This window comes from Carcharhinus amblyrhynchos, chromosome 2 (genome assembly GCF_965287045.1).
Source record: "Carcharhinus amblyrhynchos chromosome 2, sCarAmb.v2.hapA, whole genome shotgun sequence".
Taxonomy (NCBI): Eukaryota; Metazoa; Chordata; class Chondrichthyes; order Carcharhiniformes; family Carcharhinidae; genus Carcharhinus; species Carcharhinus amblyrhynchos.
The window spans coordinates 6174702-6198001 of NC_137325.1; the positions used below are offsets into that span (position 1 = coordinate 6174702).

General features: G+C 42.2%; 1 protein-coding gene across 4 annotated transcripts in view; it reads right to left on the reverse strand.

The window, feature by feature from the left end:
* Positions 1-4950: 4950 nt before the first annotated feature.
* The window catches only part of pign (phosphatidylinositol glycan anchor biosynthesis, class N), a 123108-nt gene continuing 104758 nt past the window's right edge, over positions 4951-23300 (reverse strand). For 2 of the 4 annotated variants that reach the window (XM_080201585.1, XM_080201567.1), the window contains exons 24-29: positions 22632-22687; positions 22224-22299; positions 17230-17303; positions 17061-17103; positions 13619-13671; positions 4952-6892 (exon numbers count right to left, since the gene is read on the reverse strand). In XM_080201585.1, coding sequence (XP_080057711.1) covers positions 6769-6892; positions 13619-13671; positions 17061-17103; positions 17230-17303; positions 22224-22299; positions 22632-22687 — 426 coding nt within the window. In that variant the 3' untranslated portion in view covers positions 4952-6768. Of the gene's footprint in view, positions 6893-13618; positions 13672-17060; positions 17104-17229; positions 17304-18844; positions 19305-22223; positions 22300-22631; positions 22688-23300 lie in introns of those variants that run through there. The other 2 variants (XM_080201576.1, XM_080201594.1) reach the window with 2 other exon arrangements.

Sequence of the window (23300 nt, forward strand, 5' to 3'; positions counted from 1 at the left end):
GGACTGTAAATATGTGGGGTTATGGGGATAGAGCCTGGGTGGGATTGCTGTCAGTGCAGGCTCAATGGCCAAATAGCTTCCTTCTGCACTGTAGATTGTATGAATAACAAGGAATCATATTGAACTTGTCCAAGACCTTAGACCACGGAAATTTGTACAGTTTGGGATCGGAAAAACAGGAAGGAAGTAAAAGTAATGTGGAAAGTGCATAGTGTAGTTGAATTTTTATCTCATCAGGGAAGAAGGCATGACAGTTTATGAAAAGAAACTTGAGAAGTTATTTTTATTCTCCAGTGGAACTGAGAGTCTGCTCTGGGGGCTTCACAATTTGACCTCGTCAAGGCTATGAAGAGTTAGAGGGAGGTAATTAGTGATTGATGCAACAATTATTTGCAATAGTTGGTAAAATGAAAGAGCAGATAATCACAAAAAAGGACTTTGAAGGTTAGAAAAAAAAAATCTGTCTCCAGAATGGGTAGTATGTACAATTCTGTGCCACAATCTGCTGAGAAAGCAGAGCCCATAAATTCTGTTAAAGACGAACATACCCAGGGCTGACCCAGGGCTGACACCTACATGATGCCTAAAAGGTAGGAACGCTTAAGGCTTGTGTCAAATAAAAGGTTTCTGTCTGGGTCTTAAATACTTGGAAGGTCGGCCATCCCTGGTTTATACACAGTCTCGCCTGCGATGCCCACAGCCCAAGAATACATTAAAAACAATCTATTCTAAACTACTGTTTCTCTATTCCACATTTTTCTTAAAGCATTAGCCAGCGAAAAAGAAATGCAGCTGATAATGGAGAGAAAATAACAAATGCTGAGAGAGATAAAACTCTCTCTCCAGGATTAATGACGTGTATTGCACATCGGGGAGTTGTGGAGTTAAATTAGCTGTTAAATTTGTATAAACCACTGCTGTCCATTGTGCATTCCTTTTGTACAACAGATGCCTGGAAATTCATAAAACACAGAATCCCTACAGTGCAGAAGGAGGCCATTTGGCCCATTGAGTCTGTACTGACCACAATCTCACCCAGGCCCTATCCCCAGGACCTTCATTTACCCTGCTAATACCCCTGACACTAGGGTCAATTTAGCACGGCCAATCCACCTAACCCACACATCTTCTGGACTGTGGGAGGAAACCAGTGCACCCAGAGGAAACCCACGCAGACACAGGGAGAATGTGCAAACTCCACACAAACAGTGACCTGAGGCTGGAATTGAACTTGGGTCCCTAGTGCTGTGAGGCCGCAGTGCTAAACTCTGCGCCGCTGTGCTGCCCAATTTGATGAAAAATTTTGACAGTGTCTAATGTCAAAGCCATAGAACAAAAAAAATCATAGAATGGTTCCAGCACAGAGGGAGGCCATTCAGCCTGCTGTGTCCATGCTGTGCTCTCTGCAACAGCAACTCAGCTAGTCCCACTTCCTCACCTTTTCTCTTTACTCCTGCAATAGTTTTCTTCTGGTAACTATCCTTCGAAAGCCACAACTGAAACTGCATTCACCACACTTTCAGGCAGTGAGTTCCAGATCTTAAACATACATTGCGTATACATTTTTCCTCATGTTGCCTTTGGTTCTTTTGTCTATCATAGAAACATAGAAAATAGGTCATCCAGCCCTTCAAGCCAGCTCCCAGATTCAGTGATCATGGTTATCCTCTACCTCAACACCTCACTGCAACCTTCTCCCGATACCCCCGATATCATTAGAGTCCAGAAATCTATCGATTTCCTCATTAAGTAAAGTCAGTCACTTGGCCTCCATAGCCTTTTGAGGTGGAGATTTTCCCAAGATTACCATCCTCTAAGTGAACTTTTTCTCTCAGTCCTAAATGACATACCCCAAATCCAGAGACTGCAACCCCTTGCTCTAGTCTCCCCAGCCACAGGAAACAACATCTCTTCATCCAGTCTGTCCAGCCCTGTCAGAATTTTATATATTCAATTAGATCTCCTCTCATTCTTCTAAATGTCAATGATTATCGGCCTAGTTGACCCAATTTCTCCTTGTAAGACAATCCTGCCATCCCAGGGATCAGTCTGGTGAACCTTTGCTGCGCTCCCTCTTTGGCAAGTATATCCTTTATTTGGTGAAAAACCGTCTGCTTTTGCCCTAACCCATAGATGAAAACAATCGTGCACAACACAAAAGGTAACCGAACTTTTCTTGTCCTCTCACAACATTTAATACATACTCATTGAAAGTACTGAGCAGAGAACTTATACAGACAAGACCAGGTTTACAATTGCTTAAGGCTACATGCTATCGATGGTCAGTCTGTATGTCGTAACAAGAAATGTATTATAAGCTATTGAATCATTTTATGCCAGCTTGTTCCTCTGAGGCATTAACTGGCTAGAAAATATCCACATTCAGGTATTGTTTCACCTTTTTCACCAGACTGACCACATTGTTGTAATTTTCCAGTTCTGTGCTCATTATGCCATAATTTTCCATCCTAGAGATACCATATTCAATGAATTCAAATTCACAACTTGCCATTGTATGAATGAACTCACAATCTCTTTGGGTTGCTGGTCCAATGCTAGGGCCAATACCAAGATGGTAGCAATGGAAGATGGTGTAATGGTAATGTCACTTGACCAGTAATCTAGTGACCCAAGCTAATATTCTGGGGGGGGGGGGGGGAACAGAAAATGTCGGATAAGCTCAGCAGGTCTGGCAGCATCTGTGGAGAGTGAGGCAAAGTTAACACTGCATCTCTATGATCCTTCTACAGTAGAGGCTCAATTGGCATCCACTACCGAGCAGCAGTGTGTGCCATCTAAAAGATGCACTGCAGAAATTCACCAAATATCCTTAGACAGCAACTTCCAAACCCAAAGCCACTTCCATCTAGAAACAAACAAGAAGTCTCACAACACCTCATTGTGCCAACATCTTCATGCACAAGTTCGAAAAAGACCTCTTCACTGCACAGGACCTTCAACCGACGTTACAAAACAGATACATCAATAAGAACATAAGAAATAGGAGCAGGAGTAGGCCATCTAGCCCTTCGAGCCTGCCCCGCCGTTCAATAAGATCATGGCTGATCTGAAGTGGATCAGTTCCACTTTCCCACTTTCTCCCCATAACCCTTAATTCCCCTGTCTGTCAGAAACCTATCTATCCGTGTTTTAAATATATTCAGCGAGGTAGCCTCCACCACTTCAACAGGCAGCGAATTCCAGAGATTCACCACCCTTTGAGTGAAGAAGTTCCTCCTCAACTCTGATCTAAACTGCACCCCCCCCCCTTTATTTTGAGGCTGTGCCCTCTAGTCCTGCTATCCGTTCTAAGCAGGAAGAATCTCTCTACCTCTACCCTATCCATCCCCTTCATTATCTTATACGTCTCTATAAGATCCCCCCTCAGCCTTCTAAACTCCAACGTGTACAGACCCAGTCTATTCAGTCTCGCTCCATAGGTCAACCCCCTCATCTCCGGTATCAGCCTAGTAAACCTTCAGAAGTGACGTGAGACTTCTTACTATGCCCAATGCTAGCACCTCCACATCATCATCCAGAAACAAGGGCAGCTGATATATGGGAACACCACAACCTGCAAGTTCCCCTGCAAGCCGCTCACCATCCTGACTTGGAAATATATTGCTGTTCCTTCAGTCACTAGGTCAAAATCCTGGGATTCCTTCCTAATGGCATTGTGGCCAACCCATAGCATGTGGACTGCAGCGTTTCGAGAAGGCAGCTCACCACTACCTTCTCAAGGGCAACTGGGGATGGACAATAAATGCAGGCCAGCCAGCGACACCCATGTTTCAAAATGAATAGAACAAAAAATTTCAGATTTCCAGCATCTGCAGTATTTTGCTTTTATTAATACCCTGGGGGGGGGCGTGGTTTCAAATCCAAGGCAGCTAATGGAATTTAAATTCACCTAATATATCTGATGCAGACACGATGGGCAAATGGCGTCCTTCTGCACTGTAACAATTCTGAGAAGTAGTTTTACGCTGGGCACCCACTCACTTTTGAAACTGGGCCTTTACAGCCAGCAGATAGCGCAGGCTTGGATACACCAACCTAGGCTACAATTAAACCCAAATCATAAGGGTGGAAAGCACTAACTCACCTGAGCACTAAATCCCTGTTGGCACAACATAAGCACCATAAAACACACCCAAGGATAATCATTACCACATTATTTTGTCAAATCATCACTGCAAGTCTGGTTGTCAGTGAGCATATTGTAGTGAAGTGTGTGTATACACTGGAGTTATTAGAAACTGACCTTGGTAGGAAAGACTTTTTTGGTTAATTTTTGTAGTGTGTGATGCTTGTGGAAGTCTGTTGTGGATTGTAGGTCAGGCTAATAAATCGCCGTTGAGTTATATCTCGTTATGCTGACGCCCCACAACTTTCTGTGATGCGTACAGCTGTGTACTTGCTGCTGCTCAGAGCAGCTGCCCAATTTATTTTCAAAACACCACTGTTGCCTTGTAGGAAAATAGATCTAGTTGAGTTGTCACTGTATCCATAGGGAATTAGTCCTGCATCAAATGGCAATGTGCTGAATCAATTTTTAAAACCCTTTGTTTAAGAACTAGAATACCTAACAGACCAGTGGAATGTGGGAATCATTTTCACCGGGGCCAGAGAACTCGTGAGCTTTCTGTTCTAGTGTAAGTTACCCAGTGTAAGGCCACAGTGCTACATTAAAGCTTTATGATGCAACGGTCATTTAGCATAGTTATGTTTGCCGCCAAGCCAAAAAGATAAATGGCACAGTGGTTAGCACTGCTGCTTCACAATGCCAGGGACCCGGGTTCGCTTGGGTCACTGTCGGTATGGAGTTTGCACATTCTCTCCATGTCTGAGCGGATTTCCTCCGAGTGGTCTGGTTTCCTCCCACAGTCTGAAAGATGTGCTTGCTAGGTCATTGACTTGAATAGGCGCCTGAGTGTGGCGACTAAGGAAATTTCACAGTAACTTCATTTCAGTGTTAATGTAAGCCTTACTTGTGATTAATAAATAAACTTTAACTAAGCTTGCATTTAATAAAGGAGCACAAAAGCAAAATACTGCAGTTGTGGTAAATTTTCAATTAAAATGGAAAATGCTGAAAATATTCAGCGGGTCATGAGAGAAACAGTGTTGAAGTCTCAGGTCAAAGATTTTTCATCACCTTCTGACAAAACGTTAGTGATCTGAAATGCTCACCTTGTTTCTTGCTCCACAGATGCTACCAGACCAGTCAAGTATTTCAAGCATTTTATGTTTTTATTTATAAGAGCTGCAAAAATTGATGCCACTGCAAAAGGGGTTGAGCTAAAAATAGAAGATTAAACAAGTTTAAGCTCCACAACTGAAGTTTATATACTCTGAAATGACAGGTAAGTATAGCTCAAGCAATGATTTCAAGGTATAGATGGAAAGTATAGCCGCAGGAGGGTATAAATTAAAAGGAGGAAATTTAGAACAGGTATCAAGAAACATATTTACTACTTAAAGATAGATAAACAGGCAAGAAAGGTAAACATTATTAGGTCTTTTTAAAATGTAACTAGATGCTGAATAGGGAATTAATGCACTCAAAAGGATGAGATTTAACAGACCAATTTCCCATTCTTTATATTCCAGTCATCAGATGATGATGAATAAAAATACGTATTACATAAAAATCTGGGTCACAGACATTGTATAACAAATCCATAAATATTCAAGTTGTGTACAGCATATTCAAACCATGATTATTATAAACTTCAGGCATACTGGATGGAGTGAAAATTTTTATTACAGTGACAATTATGGACTTGAAATGCAACACTGAAGTGAAGGCCACATTTGGTCGTCATATTATACCAGCACAAAAATCCCAGAAGCCACATTTGCCTGTTTAATGCATGCATTTAACGGCGAGATAGTTGTGTCTTAACATGGTATCAACGTTAATACCATTTAATTAAAAGGTGACGCCAGACGTGAAAGTTGTGGTTCTATTTCTACTGCCACACCCCTGAAATTCACCTGAAACAGCATGTTTGAATAAAGAACAGCAAGTAGCACAAATTCGATTCCATTAAATTAAAATAATTGCAAAAATAAAAACCTTAATCAGGGGAAAAAAAATAACAGTAGGTACCACATAACCCCTTCAGTGCCTTTCCCAATTCAGGAATTCTTTTGCCTTTTAAAATTAGAGTTTCTTTTCCAGATTTCCATCTGGCAAATCATCCACAACCTTGCTCCCTTCACCATTTAATTACAACTTCAGCATTTGGCTCTGGCCGTTAACTTCCTCACTGCCACATGCAGCCAAAACACACGTACAAAACTGGAGGAGGTTTAATCCAGTTGAAAACGGCACACCGATGTCCTGGCGTGCTTTCCACTGGCTGTAAATAGCTCATTGTGAGAAAGTTGCTTACGCCAGGTTTTGCTTACTTCCGTCTCAAATCTTCCAAAGCCAGATTAAAGTTGGCTTGCAGTAAAGTTGCCAGGATCTAGTTATTAACCTTGTTTTCAGTGCTCACAATGTCACGTTCAAGATGACTGCACATTCATGTAATTTTGCATCTGACTGGTATTAAAAATAATATGACTACAAATCTCTGGTCACTTTCCGCTGCTAGAATAACTATCTCATGTATCCAGTTGATAATACCATCTGGTACACCAACAGGGTTAGGACAGAGGGCTTGTGTGATCAGTCTCGGACTGTGTCACTGCCTTAATCTAACCCAAAATGCAGTATCCCATTGCAAGTCCAGTTTAATCAGCCATGTTGCTCAACAATTATGTAAAATGCTGCTTAATTTTCTCTTCAAGTCCAATTCTCTGGATAGTCAGGATCTCAGCCAAGCGACTCAGGAACATGAGAAAAATGGTCATTGACATGACAATGACATAATGACTGATACTGTAATAAAAGGAAAGATCAATTAACTTATTTGTTTTTCATAAGTTGAAGAATCAACATTGTTTTTTCACTTAAGCTAGCAAATCTGTTAAATGTTTCTGTTGGCTAAATGATTTAATGTTGGCTAAATGATGTTAGGGTAACTACTTTGGATAGGATCTGCCTCTCTTGTTGAGAGGTCAAAACCCCACATACATACAGCGCATCATCACTGCCCAAATGAGACATCAACACATAAGATGTTTGTGCCCTTTATGTTAAATGGTCACCCTGCACATTCTGCTGCAAAGAAGTGTTATGGTTCAGATCAGAAACTCCAAAGTGTTTTATGGAGCCTGCTGGGGTCATAAGTTTTGCATCTTGAACTTGGCTAGGGTAAGTATGGTATCTTTCACTTCAGCAATGATTCAAATAACCCACTAGAGAGCTTTTATCAAACAAAGTTTAATTAAGAATATAGTTAATATGTATGGAAAGAAAATTAATAACCTTTATCAATTACAAACAAAAACAAAACAACCATGATAATGTATAACCCTTAACAAATATATCCAAGGTGTTCCAATAAAACCAATCCCATAAACAAAACCCTTTAAACAGGTTTGACACAACATAGACTAATGCTTGCGTGATACTGGAATCGAACCCCTTGGTTGGAGAATTGAAAACTCAGTCTTGTAAGTTCTGCTAGTCTTCTTAACACATCCAGAACAGTTTGAAGTCAGAACAGCTTCCCAGACCCCAGATAAACTCTGGTCAAGCCACCAACAGCAGATTTTCTACTCCAGGAAGGTTTTCAGTTAACCCTCAGAATTTCCAAAACCAGGGAGAGAGAGAGACACACACACATAGCTTTTCAGCTTGCTGTCCCTTCCAAAACTCAAACCTGGAGCTCCAAACTGAAAATGAAAGAGTTCCAGTCACCTGAACTGCCAACCAGTTTTCCTCCTAACGATGCAAGGTCATAAAACTAATCTCAGAGAGTACCTGGGGCCCCAAATTTAAGCTACTTAAGGAGCAACAAAAAGACATCAGGTAGGCAGCTCAGCAGCCAGGAGAAACACTGAAGCTATGACAGCTGCAAAGATCATGATTTTAAAAAAAACTTCTTTAAAGGTACACTAACATCACAAAAGGTCTCATACTTGATGAACCCACTGGGATTTTCCCTTCTTGAAACTGGAAGAAGATCTCTCTTGTCTGCCAGGCCAGAACGATTTTTACAAAAATTACTGTTTGCAAGTTCCTGCGTTGACAGCAATTTGCAGGATCTCGTCTCATAGTTTTGAGCACAAGATAAGAGTTTTGTTGTTACAATTAAACAGAGGTTGAAGGAGGTGGAATAAAAATGCCTAGCCCCACTGTCTCTCTGAAGAACGAGACTGAAGAGTACACTGCATTGCCACGGGTTCCAGCTTTCACCACTGACAATTCATTTAGGGCTGAGGGATGTGACACAGGTGCCAGGGGTACGGATAACATTGCGCTTAGTATTCACACTATTGTTTAAATGAACCGCTGCAGATCCAAAGGTAGACGCTGTGGTCACTCCAGACATGTTTTTAAAAAGCTCTCACTATACCAAGCTTCTAACTTAAATGTAAACATATAATAAAGATGCTGTGAAAATCACAGTAGACTATGAAATCAGAACCTGCTCTGGCTGTGCTGTCTCCACCTAGGCCTACTCAGTTACACAACCACGTGTATCATCAGTGCAGGAGCTGGATTTGATAATGCCCCAAAATCATATGTAATCAGGAAACCGTGACACTGATAATAACTGCCCAATACCAATCTATTAACACCCAGTTCAGTTCCTTCATAGAATCCCTACAGTACAGAATGAAATCTTTCGGTCCATCGAGTCTGTACTGACCACAATCCCACCCAGGCTCTATTCCCGTAACCCCACACATTTATCCTGCTAATCTCCCTGACACTAGGATCAATCTAGCATGGCTAATCAATCTAACCCACACACCTTTGGAATGTGGGAGAAAACCAGAACATCTGGAGGAAACCCCTGCAGACATGGGGAGAACATGCAAACTCCATACAGATACTGACCCGAGGCCAGAATTGAACCCGAGTCCCTGGCACTGTGAGGCAGCAGCGCTAACCACTGTACCGCCCTTGGCAAACATAAGTCAACATTATGACTCCTTGATGGCTGTGAACGTAAATGTAACATCTAACCCAGGAAGATTCTGGGTTCACTTGGGTCTGTGCTGTTAGCTGGACATTTTTAGGGTGATGTTGGCTGTTCTTTAAATGGCCTCTGTATTGCAGAGCTATTGAAAGGGGCCAAAAACCAGCCAGGGCTCTTACTTCTGATTGTGGTCCACGACTCTGTCCACCTGTGGACAGTCACAGGATTGGACTCAATCAAACTGAATACCTCAACTCAGATGTAAAGATTAGCCAAAGGCGGACAGTCAGCTGACAGCTTGAGAGGGGTCGGAGGAGATTTAACACAATGGCTCCAGGGATGAGGGAATTTAGATGAAATTAGGCTGGAGAAACTGGGGTTGTTCTCCTTGGAGCAAGGAAGGTTGAGGGGAGATTTAATAGGTGCACATGATTATGACAGATCAAATAAAGTAAACAAAGAAAAGCCGTTCTCACCTGTTTATCTTACAAGGACTAAGGGACACAGATTTAAGGTTTTTGACAAGAGATGTTGGGGTGTGCCGGGGGTCGGGGTTTGGAATGTATAAATCTTTTATACAAGTGGTAATTGCCTGGGACTTGCTGCCCATGAGGGTGGTGGGAGGGGAGACCATCAATGATCTCAACAGGAAATTAGACAGGCACTGGGGGGAAACAATCAAAGGAAAACAGGCCAGGCTACCATCACTGCAGAGAGATTGCAAGAAGAACTTCAGCAGAAGAGACAGGTTGAAAGCTCTCTCTATCTCCCTCTCAGAACAAATGTGTTACCTGGTTAAGGAAGCACCCTGAATAGAAGCTTGCCAACGAACCGAGAGTCGTAACAATTGCAACATCTTCTACACCTGACACATCCATGAAACCAAGAAATCCAGATCAGCCACGATGCTTACAAATCCACTCCTCAAAGAGAATCACATTGAACCGTATATTCTGATCATTTGAGTGTGTGCTTGCGCACGTGTACACAAATGTCCACAAGAGGAGAATGCTTGATGTCACATTGTTTTCTCCCCCCTCACATTTAATTATTAATAAATTTGTTCTTCCTTTAACTCAAGAAAACCTTGTTTGATTGACTTCTTATTGTTCACTGCATCATTAAATACATTTGGATTCTCCGGACGCTCCAGTTTCCTCCCACACATTCCAAAGGTGTGCGGGTTAAGTGGATTGGTATGCTAAATTACCCCTTAGTGTCAGGGGATTAGCTAGAGTGAATGTGTGGGGTTATGGGGATAGGGCCTGGGTGGGATTGTGGTTGGTGCAGGTTCAATGGGCCAAATGGCCTCCGTCCGCTTAAAAGGGATTCTATAATCCGGAAAAGGCGTATCATTGTGAAGAAAAAACTTAAGTCTTTATTGTGACCAACAAAGGAGGCTGATTAGAGGGGAGTCAATTCACTATTCCTCAGCTGGACACACTAGACCCTCTGACCAATGGAGCTGGACACAACACACACGAATGTGTACATGAAGAATGATGATCTGAGAATGCATTGTGGCTATTGCAGCAACAGCAATATTATTAATTGCCAAGGGGGAGGCAGGAATATGTTTACCCTGAAACTAGTCTGCATTACACTTCCCATATCCAGCAGTGAATTTCAACGAGATGTGAGAGGTTTACAGATCAGTTCTCACTCTACAATGGTGCATGACGTACAGGGCAAGAAAGCTGTGCCACTTAAACAGGCAAAGACTGTCAAGATTCAGATATTTTCTTAGCAATTCTCTTCACAATCATGCACAGACATGAGTGATACTAATGCATGCACACTGCAGTACTAAAAACAATTCCCGAGGCTATATTTGTAGAAGACTGTTTGCAATTCAATCATCATTCTGCAGAAGCAGTGAGACGTTTTTATTTTGACACTATGCCACGATGGGTCTCATTTGCTGGGCTTGGGGTAGGAAAAAGGAGGTAAGAACCCAGCACGTCAATTTGAGAGGTATGTGTGTGTGTGTGTATGTGTGTGTGTGTGTAGGGAGGGGAGATATGCAGATAGCAAGAGAGATATGCAGGCAACCATATTGTGCAACCATTATCCCCACACCCTCCACAACCACCCCATCCCCTCCCCAAGGACGACGATTCCTGACATTCTGGGCAAGTGATTCTGGAAGAAGTAAGAGTTGGTCAGCAACTTCCTCCTACCTGCACAATACCAAAGGTGCCCAATGTACCCTCCTAGAGGAAAATACACAATATATTTTGCACCAAAATCTACAAAAATACAATGGGAGTAAGTGTATGACCATGGACAACTTTGAACCAGAGGCTTTAGAAATGTAAACTAGATGTAAGGTATAACATGCATCTGATTGGATATTGCCCCCTTTATGCAATTGGCTAAAGTCAATATTATATTCAAATTCACCTGATAAAATTTAACAAGTTTTTTGGGCTGTGTTGGCCTTGAAGGTGTTGTTAATGTACACAGCAGTTGTTAAACATACTGACTCTTAACCCAAGTGCCAAAAAGTGACTTTCATTGGTCCTCCTGAGGTGGGGTATGATTACAATGCTGCCTGCAAAGTTATGTGCTTGTAATTACTCTCTCCCATTCTAAAACGCTCCTTACAACCTATCACTTTGGCCAATCTTTTGAGTCAGCTCTCCTAATATTTCCAGGTGTGGCACGGTATCAAATCTTGTTTGATAATGCTTCTGTGAAGCACTTTGCAATGTTTTTACTGTGTTGGAGGCACTACATAATAAAAAGCAAGCTGTTATTGCCTCAATCTTTCTAATTTCCAAAACTGGGGTCATGTTACTACTGGCAATTCTCTGGTTTCAGATTAACAGCCATGGAGAACAGCATGTGGAAGAGTGACAGTGGGTTATGGTAGACTGGGGTTAAATCAGATGCAACCGTAAAAGGAGGGAACTGGATGAGAATAGAACATGGGTGGGGGGAGGGTGCGGGGAGAGGAAAAGCAGGACTGTTGCTACCACAGGCTGTTAACTTTCCTAACTAATTAAATCCTTGTGATTGAAGTGCTGTTACTGTGCTAGCTGGGGGTATTGACACCATAGCTCCAAGGTGTAGAAAGGGCCACATCTCAACTGAAGGGTTTAATTAACTGGGAAAACCTAAAAATAGAAAATGATAGTCTCTCATTAATTCAGATGACTGAAATGTTTTGCGCAATTACTGAAGTTTGCAAACATTATGACAAAGTTTAGGCTCTAGGAGATTGCAAACTGGAGGATCAATAAGGATAAAAAGGTCATATTTAGAGTACTGAATGCATGCTTTCATTTGATGTTTACATTTTTTGATACCATATCTAGGGTATATTAGGTGTGGCCACAATGATTAAAAGCAGTAATGAGAAAGGACAACACGCCAACCGGAAGTAATGGCCGAGTGGTATTATTGCTAGACGATTAATCCAGAAACTTAGCTAATGTTCTGGGGATCCAGGTTCAAATCCCACCACGGCAGATGGTGGCATTTGAATTCAAAACAAATCTGGAATTAAGAATTGACTGATAACCATGAAACTATTGTTGATTGTGGGAAAAACCCATCTGGTTCACTAATGTCCTTTAGGGAAGGAAATCTTCTGTCCTTATCTGGTCTGGTCTGCATGTGACCCCAAAGCCACAGCAACGTGGTTGACTCTCAACTGCCCACTGAAATGGCAGCTTGGTGGCACAGTGGTTAGAACAGCTGCCTCACAGTGTCAGGGACCTGGGTTCAATTCCAGCCTTGAGCCACTGTCTGTGTGTAGTTTGCACATTCTCCCCATGTCTGCGTGGGTTTCCTCCAAGTGGTCTGGTTTCCACCCACAGTCCAAAGATGTGTGTAGGTTAGGTTGATTGGCCATGCTAAATCGCCCCCGAGTGTAATATGTGGGTTACGGGAATAGGGCCTGGGTGGATTATGGTCAGTGGAGACCCGATGGGTCGAATGGCTTTCTTCTGCTCTGTCGGGGTTCTATGAAGTGGCTTAGCAAGCCACTCAGTTCAAGGGAAAATGGGGATGGGCAATAAATGCTGGCCAGCCAGCGACGGCCACGTTGCACGAATGAATTTAAACAATATCATAGATCTTAGCTACTTTTAAAGTGTTGCGGGAAGCGTCTTAGTCTAGGCAATATTTACAGCTTTGGTATCTGAAATTTTAGAGAGGTTGGACAATTTGTTAAAACCAATTCAAATTCATAGCATATCCAAGACGAACAATGCAGTGCTTCTGACATGACTCCACTTACACAGCTGAGTTGTCAGCAATGAAAATAAGCGTGGTTGAGTTTCGTGTGGCAGCATGCTAAATTTGACAAACAACCAGCCTCTTTGACAGCTGAAACTGGCGTTTAATCCTCAGCATTGTGGGCATTTTTCTGCCAGTGTTTATATTAGTGCAGTGGAATATTGTGGTGACAAGGGGTGTGTGTACGGGAATCAAGGAAGGTGAAATTAAAGTTGCTGCTTTGAAAGATTTGATGATATGTATCTCAAAATGTGTACACAATACATCACATGTATATGATAAATAAAAATTCCAAGTAACCTTAAACCCAATACAAAAGATTGATCTACCTTGTCCCAATGTCCAGCCAGCTTCCATAGTCTTTCACCAGGAAGAAGAAATGCTGTGAAAGCAGATTAACAACAAACATTAAAATTATCACGTATTGTAAAAACTTACCAAGACTTTTTTTTTGCTAAATGAGCACAATATCCTAATCAGTTCCTGCCTTTAAAACTTCTTTACTAAAGAACGCATTAGCCTAGATTTCTGAGCCTTCGATTTCTTGAATAGATCATAGAATTCCTATAGTACAGAAGCAGGCCATTCGGATCATTGGTTCAGCACTGACTCTCCAATAGAGCATCTTACCCAGGCCCTGTCCCTGTAAACCACACATATTTACCCATTAATTCCCCTAATCTATACATTTTGGGACACTACGGGGCAATTTAGCATGGACAATCGACCTAACTTGAACATCTTTGGACTGTGGGAGGAAACTGGAGCACCCAGAGGAAACCAATGCAGACATGAGGAGGATGCGCAAACTCCAGACAGTCACCCAAGGCCAGAATTGAACCTGTGTCTCTGGCGCTGTGAGGCACCAGTGCTAATCACTGTGTGCTTGCATACATCCTCAATCAGAATACAAATCAGATGCCAGCCTGAAAGATTGCAGAATGCCAAGCAATTCTTGTGAGGTGAGTTGAGTGCACAGGTGCAATGTTCCTAAATTTCCTGAACTTTTATGACTGTCCATTGACCCCTCTGCTTCGAATAGTGGCCAAGCCCCAACTACAAGTTACAGAACTCTATACATGATCTCCTGTTTGCACGTAAGCTTTCTTCAAATTATAACCAGATTTTCAGCTGCAGCAGAAAATAAAATAATGTTTTTGGTGCTTTATTGCATTTGGGTGTCTTTCTTTGAAAGGAAAAGATCCCTACTGAGGCGAATGATTTCTTTCAATGCATTTGTTCAAAATGACATCAGTCATGGCACGGTGGCACAGTGGTTAGCACCGCTGCCTCACAGTGCCAGGGACCCAGGTTTGATTCCAGCCTTGGGTGACTGTCTATGTGGAGTTTGCACATTGTCCTAGTGTTTGCGTGAGTTTCTTGCAGGTGCTCCAGTTTCCTTCCACACTCCAAAAACTCGCAGGTTAGGTTGACTGGCCATGCTGAATTGCTCCCTAGTGTTAGGGGGATATCAGGGGGATTAGTGTGATAAATATGTGGGGTTACGGGGATAGGGTGCAGTTGGAATTGTTGTCAATGCAGACTTGATGGACTGAATGGCCTCCTTCTGCACTGTAGCTATTCTATGATTCTACACTATAATTCTAGTTCAAGTCACCTTAAAAATTAAAAACGTTTCCTGATTACAGACTTAAGATCTGCTGCGTTTGATGAGCAGAAATGCTGGTTAGATTAGTTCAAATTGTTACTTTCATGCTTAATGAAGACATTTATAATCCGAGTTTATGCTTCCCTTTGGCCCCACTTGTTCACCCTGATTTCCAATAATTTTATGTCTGGCCATGTTTTAATGAAATTTGAGTGTAACGTTACACAGAATCATAGAGTTATAAAGGTTTACAGCATGGAAACAGACCCTTTGGTCCAACTTGTCCATGCTACCCAGTTTTTACCATTAAGCTCATCCCAATTGCCTGTGTTTGGCCCATATCCCTCTATATCATTCTTACCCATGTAAAAGTACATAAGAACATAAGAAATAGGAGCAGGAGTAGGCCATCTAGCCCTTCGAGCCTGCCCCACCATTCAATAAGATCATGGCTGATCTGAAAGTGGTTCAGTTCCACTTAACCGCCTGCTCCCCATAACCCTTAATTCCCTTATCGATGAGAAATTTATCTACCCGTGACTTAAATATATTCAACAAGGTAGCCTCCACCGCTTCAATGGGCAGAGAATTCCAGAGATTCACTACCCTCTGAGAGAAGAAGTTCCTCCTCAACTCCATTCTAAACTGACTCCCCTCATTTTGAGGCTGTGTCCTCTAGTTCTTGTTTCCTTTCTAAGTGGAAAGAATCTTTCTGCCTCTACCCTATCCAGCCCCTTCATTATCTTATATGTCTCTATAAGATCACCCCTCAGCCTTCTAAACTCCAATGAGTACAGGCCCAATCTACTGAATCTGTCCTCATAAGCTAACCCCCTCATCTCCGGTATCAACCTGGTGAACCTTCGCTGTACTCCCTCCAAGGCCAATATATCCTTTCACAAATAAGGGGACCAAAATTGCACATAGTACTCTAGTTGCGGCCTCACCAGTACCTTGTACAATTGCAGCAAGACCTCCCTGCTTTTACATTCCATCCCCCTCGCGATAAAGGCCAACCTCTACTACTACCTGCCTCAACTACTACCTCTGGCAGCTCATTCCAGGCATTCACCACCATCTGAGTGAAAAACTTGCTGCTCTGTATCTTTTTTGCATCTCCCTCTCACCTTAAACCTATAAGAACATAACAAATAGGAGCAGGAGTAGGCCATCTAGCCCCTCGAGCCTGCCCCACCATTCAATAAGATCATGGCTGATCTGAAGTGGCTCAGTTCCACTTTCCCGCTTTCTCCCCATAACCCTTAATCCCCTTGCCTACCAAAAACCTATCTACCCACGTCTTAAATATATTTAGCGAGGTAGCCTCCACCACCAACGGGCAGAGAATTCCAGAGATTCACTACCCTTTGACTGAAGTAGTTCCTCCTCAACTCCGATCTAAATTGCCCCCCACTTATCTTGAGGCTGTGCCCTCTAGTCCTGCTGTCCTTTCTGAGTGGGAAGAACCTCTCCACTTCTACCCTATCCATCCCCTTCATCATATTATACGTCTCAATAAGATCCCCCCTCTATGCCCTCTAGTTTTAGACTCCCCTACCTTTGGGAAAGGGTGTTGACTATCTACCTCATCTTTGCCCCTCATTATTTAATAGACCTCTATAATATCACCCCAAAGCCCCCCACACTCCAGGGGAAGATGTCCCAGTCTATCCAGCTTCTCCTTATAAATGAAATTATCAAGTCCTAGTAGCATCCTAGTAATTTTTTTCTGCACGCTTTCTAGTTTAATAATATCTATAATACAGTAAGAAGTTTCGCAACACCAGGTTAAAGTTCAACGGGTTTATTGGGAATTACAAGCTTTTGGAGCACTGCTCCTTCCCTAGTGCACTTCGTCAAAGCTTTGACAAAGGGTCGCCCGGGCTCAAAACGTCAGCTCTTTTCTCCCCTTACAGATGCTGCCAGACCTGTCAAGGTTTTCCAACATTTTTGTTTTTGGTTTCAGGTTCCGGCATCTGCAGTTATTTGCTTTTATTTGGGTTTAACATCTTTGTAGGTTGTGCGTACATTAGAAATTCCAACCCCTTATCTCACACCAACTCAAGCAGCAGTGGAACGCTGCCCAGCAAGTTTTCATAGCGTTATGTAATGTTTTAATTTCAATTTCAAGTTTGATCATTTAAGTATCATGAGCGACTTACCAAAGCCATGATGTCTGAGATTACAAGCACAATGAGAAAGAGACTATTGGGAAAGAACACGAGAAAACATGTTAAAGATTCACTGGCAGTGCATTTCAATGACATTTCAAAAAGTACTTTGCAAAGAAATATTCTTATACAACATATGAATAATTTAACTTGGCCGTACCTGTTTGATGACAAACGAGTTGAAACTTGAATACTTTCAAATGCACACATCACAATCACAAAAGGAATTAGTATCTGCAAAAATAGTAAGGCATTACATTTGGTTCCTGCTCCATACCATAGTAAACATCTTCACACCTCCACTGTCCCGTGTCTCCTCCCTATTCCCCTGCCCCTCCTGCAGGAAAATGCTTGATTACATAAATTTAATCATAATCGTGAATGTTCTTCAAATGAAATAAAATGTGCGAATTTATTATAAAGCAGGAATTGTGGCTTTTCCAAGCGCAACATCAAGATGCTTCTTTCTGTACTATCCAACACCATAATAAGGTCACCACATTCTCTTCTTTATAAAGTGGTCTGAAGCAATACTACAGTGTTAGCAGGGAGCCCAACATAAACAGAACACTCTCCTAATTAAAGACAGAAATGACTGCATAAAGAGAGGATAAATCTTTAGTACAAACAGCATGAGGGTTTTGTTTGATAATCAACGTTGCCATTCATGAGTCATAATCAGAGTATTTTGTTTATAGCAGGTTGGGAATTAGGATCGAGACGCGAATGTAAATATTAATTTTAACTCATGCTTCTGTTTGTTTCGCCATGAATCTTCCACCTCTCACATTGGGTTCAAGTCCTACACTGGAGCCTTAGCACAAAATCTATACTGAGACGATATCCAGTGTAGCACTGAGGGAATGCTACACTGTTCGACATGTTGCTGAACCTCTCTGCCTGCCCTCTCAGGTGGAAGCAAAGAGAAAATTCCACAACACCATTCAGAGCAGCTCTCCCTGTTTTCCTGGCCAGGTACCAACACCACTAAAGCAGATTATTGGTCATAAGGACGTTGCTGTCTGTGGCAGCTTACTTTATGCAATTTGGCAGGCATGCTTCCTTGTTACAACAATGGCCGCACTTCACAAAGTACTTGATTGGTTGTAGAAGTGTTTTGGGCTGTGACAGGCACAATATAAATGCAAGTTCCTTTTTTTTAAAAACACAATCTGAAGGAAAAAAAATCTGGCATGGTGGCACAGTGGTTAGCACTGCTGCCTCAGATTCGATCCCTGGCTTGGTTCACTGTTTGTGTGGTGTCTGCACATTCTCCCTGTGTCCAGGCAGGTTTCCTCCCTCAAGTCCAAAAGACGTGCCAGTTGGGTTGATTGGCCATGCTCAATTGGCCCTTGGTGTCAGGGGGATTAGCGGACAAAATATGTGGGTTTACGGGGTAGGGCCTGGGTGGGATTGTTGTCAGTGCAGGCTCATTGGACCAAATGGCCTCTTTCTGCACTGTAGGGGTTCTATGAAAATCAAGGGAATATTCTTGACTATTGAGAAAGGAGAATGATCTTATAGAATTGATGCACAAGTTGAACCCTAGCAGCAACCACATTGTCATCCTTTGTGCTAGATGCTGCCTGACTTTTCTGCTTTTAATGCATTTTTTGAAGCTAAAATAGCTTCCACCTCAACTCCGCCTTCCAACCCTAGACAGGGAATTATTTCAGTACATAAAAAAATGCACTGATGGCACCACGGTCTGCAACCTATCCGTGGGATTTACATGAAAAATATATAGTGAGGTCTTTTGTAGGCACTAGATTTGAAAACAGATAGCAGGGGTGTAAGACCGGAATTGCACAACCTAGTCCTCTGCAAAACAAAACATAATCAACAAAAGAGTGCTCAGTGATTTGAGTTAACCAGTGAAATATTTATTTGGGAATCTTCCCGATGTAAAAAGGACAACAATTAAGTGCGGCAAAATAAAACGCTGCTCCTTTTTAGGATTCATTTTTCACATCCGGTGGAGGATTTGATCAAACCATTTTGTTTCCAAGGGAAATCACGAATCACTGGAACTGTGGCTCTCCAGAGCAATTAGTGATATGCCCTGGAGCCCTGACACAGAAACAGAACCACGCCTCGGATCTGACAGATGAAACCAGTGACAGATTTGATCAATGACTGTGTTTTGCTGGCTGTTGTCGGACACTGACTGTATAACCGGTTCCTAAGGGGGAGCTCAGCTGTTTAGCAAAACAACCGGAGCACGATTGTCAACAGCTGAAATGAGAAGCAAAAATTTATCTGAAATGGGAGTACTGGAGTGGCAAGAAATGTTACGAAAGCTCAAAATAGAATTTCCCAAATGTCCACATCGCTTCCATGAGGAACTGCGTGGCTTCCTCCTATGGATGCACTGTGTTTAAAAAAAAGTGAATTATGTTTCACAAAAGGGCCAAGTTTGTCCAGTAGCAAAGTTCTCCACGGGCAACTGGAATGGAGAAGTGTTTAACAAAAAAAGAACAATAGTAATGGCTAAATTCTGGTTAAATTAAAACATCACAGCTCAGATCAGGCAGCTTTCATTTCCTAATTTCAGCAAGTTGTCAGCTTTTAGAATCATAGAATCCTGCAGTGTAAAAGGAGGCCATTCAGCCCATCGAGTCTGCACCGACCACAATCCCACCCAAGCCCATAACCCCACATATTTACCCCGCTATCCTGACATTAAGGGGCAATTTAGCCTGGCCAATCCACCTAACCCACACACCTTTGGGCTGTGGGAGGAAACCGGAGAACCTGGAGGAAACCCATGCAGACAAGGGGAGAATGTGCAGTGACCCAAGCTGAGAATCGAACCCGGGTCCCTGGCACTGTGAGGCAGCAGTGCCAACCACCGTGCCACCGTAATAACTATTTTGAATATTAAGTGGCCATGGTTAGGAATTCCGGGAAGAATTCCCACAGAGGATCTCGTCCACAGTCTTCAATGGAGGAGCTGCAGACATTCCAGTAAACTGGGGCAAGTGTCAATTCTCATGCACTGCACATGTAAAAGAAAAAAGGGAGCCAGATGTGTTTCATAAATGGTGCAGAAATAGCTACGGATGAAGTTGAAAGAGATTCAAGAATCTTACAGAGGCCAAGTTTGAAATATTGGACCAGTGCAACAAACAACAGAGAAGAGTGGCAGACCAGCCAAGACAATAGAATACAAGTCAGGGGCAGTTATGGTCAAAGCAGGACATGCTGATATAATGTAGCCCTCATTTTAAACTCACGTGTTCAGTTGTCTAGGGACATGGGAATAGGCTTGGAAAGCAGAGTTGAGGTGGAATATCAGCTATGATCTTAATGAACAGAGCAGGCTCGAAGGGAACCAGTTCGTGGGGGTCCTGGTATCCGGTATTGTTGGAGGTCAGGAAGGAGGAAGTGTGGAGGGTGTAGTCGGAAGTCCCATACGGTTAGGACATTGAGAGGTAGTAAGTTGATTCTCATACAGGGTTGGCTGGCTTCTTGGCGTGGGGGCGGATTGGCGGGGTTATTGGTGGTGGTCCCATTGGGTGTGGGGAGGGGGGGAGGGGAGAGGAGGGGAAGTGATTTTAATTCTTCTAATTTCTTCTGAGTAACTACTGATGTGTCACAGTTGGGACTATCTGAAGTTTGCGATTGTGGATATTTTCCATTGCAGTGCAATTACTCATTAGAAATTTGAATTTCATAGGCAATCGCAGTGTAATCCTGACCTGGAAACCTCCATAGCGGTTTTTCAGTTCATTTTTTGGTTAACCTCCGGATATGACACCCAGAAACTGGGAAGCTACGAGATATAAAAGAAAATCAAGAACTTTAGTTCAAATTAATCTTCTGGGGTTTGGACACTGTTGGCAAAGCCAGCACTTATTGCCCATCCCCAATTGCACATGAGAACAACTGAGTGGAGTTGAACTGAACTGAGTGAAGTCAACCCTGTCTGGATACAAGGCCCATGTGATTCACATTGCCATGAAGATGGACTTTAAGAGGGGAAGGGGAAAGGGCTGCTACGATATCCCTGAATCTCTCAGATAAATTAGCCTACCAAAATCTGGGAGAAGGAGAACAGCTACGGGCAACAAGTGCTGTGAGTTCACCATGCAGGAAGGTGGGTGGAAACTTGCAGATGGATTGAAAAGATTGAATGTGTGAGGAGTTAAATATTAGTCTCAGTAGCATAAGAGGAAAAATTTCCAGAGGAAAAAGCCTCACTATGAACAACAGTTTTGAGATTAAAACTTCCCAGGCTCAGCGAGGAAAAGATCAGAAGTAAACCGTTATGAGATAAGAACCACCATGGAGTGGTTCCAACAGAATTGAATGTTGATGTAAAAGGACAGTATAAAGAACACCAATAAAGTGTGTTTTTGGCGCACTAAAGTATAAGTTGCCAACAAAAGTTATGTTCAGACAACACTGCTTTTAGTCATTTGTTACATTGAAAGTCTTAAACATGAAAACCTATCATGGCACCCTTTCAACTATTAAATGGAAGTTTGAATTTTTAAAAGCATCATCTCTATGGATATTGTAACTAGATGCTGTGGCGGGATTTGTCTCCCAATCATTATTACAGCCCTCCAGATGACTAATCTATATCATAATCAAGTGCTACAGCTTCCTATGGTATAAAAGAGGTAAATCCAGAATATAACTTTGTGGGAATAGGACAGGAGGAGACAGGTTCAAATGAGCAAAAAGACTGACTAGTTCACCTCCTGTGGTCCCACCCACAGAGTAAAGAGCAAACGTGGACTTCAGATGAAGCAAAGCTAATATCAGGAAGCTCTTTTCACATCTTGTTGAAAATTTGGGGAGGGATTTTCCATTTAATACCCCCCCGCCTCCAAACACGACGTGTTTTGTGGAGGTATCCTGTCATTGGCCGGCACCCCTCATCACTGGCAGGACAAGAAGATCCCACAGGTTGGAATGGCCAGAAAATCCCATGATTTCTATAGTTCTATGACAGGGCGGATGTGAAGATCACAAAACCGTTTCAGAAACGAGTGCACGCTGCAATGGTATTTCTGGTTGAATGAATGAAATGGGCTGAGTGAGCTACCTGATTTGTAATTATCTTGTTAGGGGCAAAAAAAATGTGTGACCTTTAATAATCCAGGAAACTAGACGCTTTCTGTACATTCAGCTGAATATACTGACCTTCCACATCATTAATGCTCCCATTACAAAAGGGTTGAAGACTGTCAAGAAGCAGTAGACTGACGCAGGATCAAAACTGGAACATGATAAAGGATAAAGCTACATTAGCATATGCATTTATTTGTAAACACATTATTCTGCTCCTTCAACTGCCCCCTGCAGAAAATTCTGTTTTAAATGGAACTTTTCACATTTCATACATCCACAATCATTTCTTCGTATAATCTAAAAACATGCTCTGAATTTCTAATCCTCAATGCTATAACTCGGAACTGCAGAATATATACAAAGGTGTGAATTAAGTGAATCCAATGCAAGCATCCTATGATTACAACTTCTTAAGATGTATTTTCCGTGCACTGACCATTTAAAATAGTTCACTTTGATAATACAAGATGTCCAGATTACCTGTTGATAGAAGCAATGTTTCCAGTCCCAAAGAAAGCTGTCACAATGAAGAAAATCTTATTTCCCAGATAAGGAATATCAAGACAGCAACAACATGAATCTATCTGAATAGTTCTCACTGCAGTTGAGTCATGCAGCATTTATAATTAGCGTAAATAAAAACAGAAAATGTTGGAAAAATTCAGCAGGTCTGGCAGTATCTGTGGAGAGACAAAAAATGTTGATGTTTTGAATCTGTAAGATTCTCCTTCCAAGTTAAAGTGAGGGAGAAATGTGAATGATTAGATACTGTATAAAAGGGGTTAGAGTGGGTAAAGCAGTCCAATCCTACTCAGGAGTTCTCCCACAATTCTTTTTCCGTTATATTGATGACTGTATTGGTGTCGCTTCGTGCTCTCATCTGGACATGGAAGAATTTAGCAAATTTTGCTTCTAATTTCCACCCCTCTCACCTTCATACGGTCTGTCGACAACGCTTCCCTTCTTTGATCTCTCTAGCTCCATTTCAAGGTAGACTAACCACCAACATTCTTTTTTTTTCATTCGTGGGACATGGCAGCATTTATTGCCCCTTGAGAAGGTGGTGGTGAGCTGCCTTCTTGAATTGCTGCAGTCCATATACTGTGGGTTGACCCACAATGTCGTCAGGGTGGGAATTCCAGGATTTTG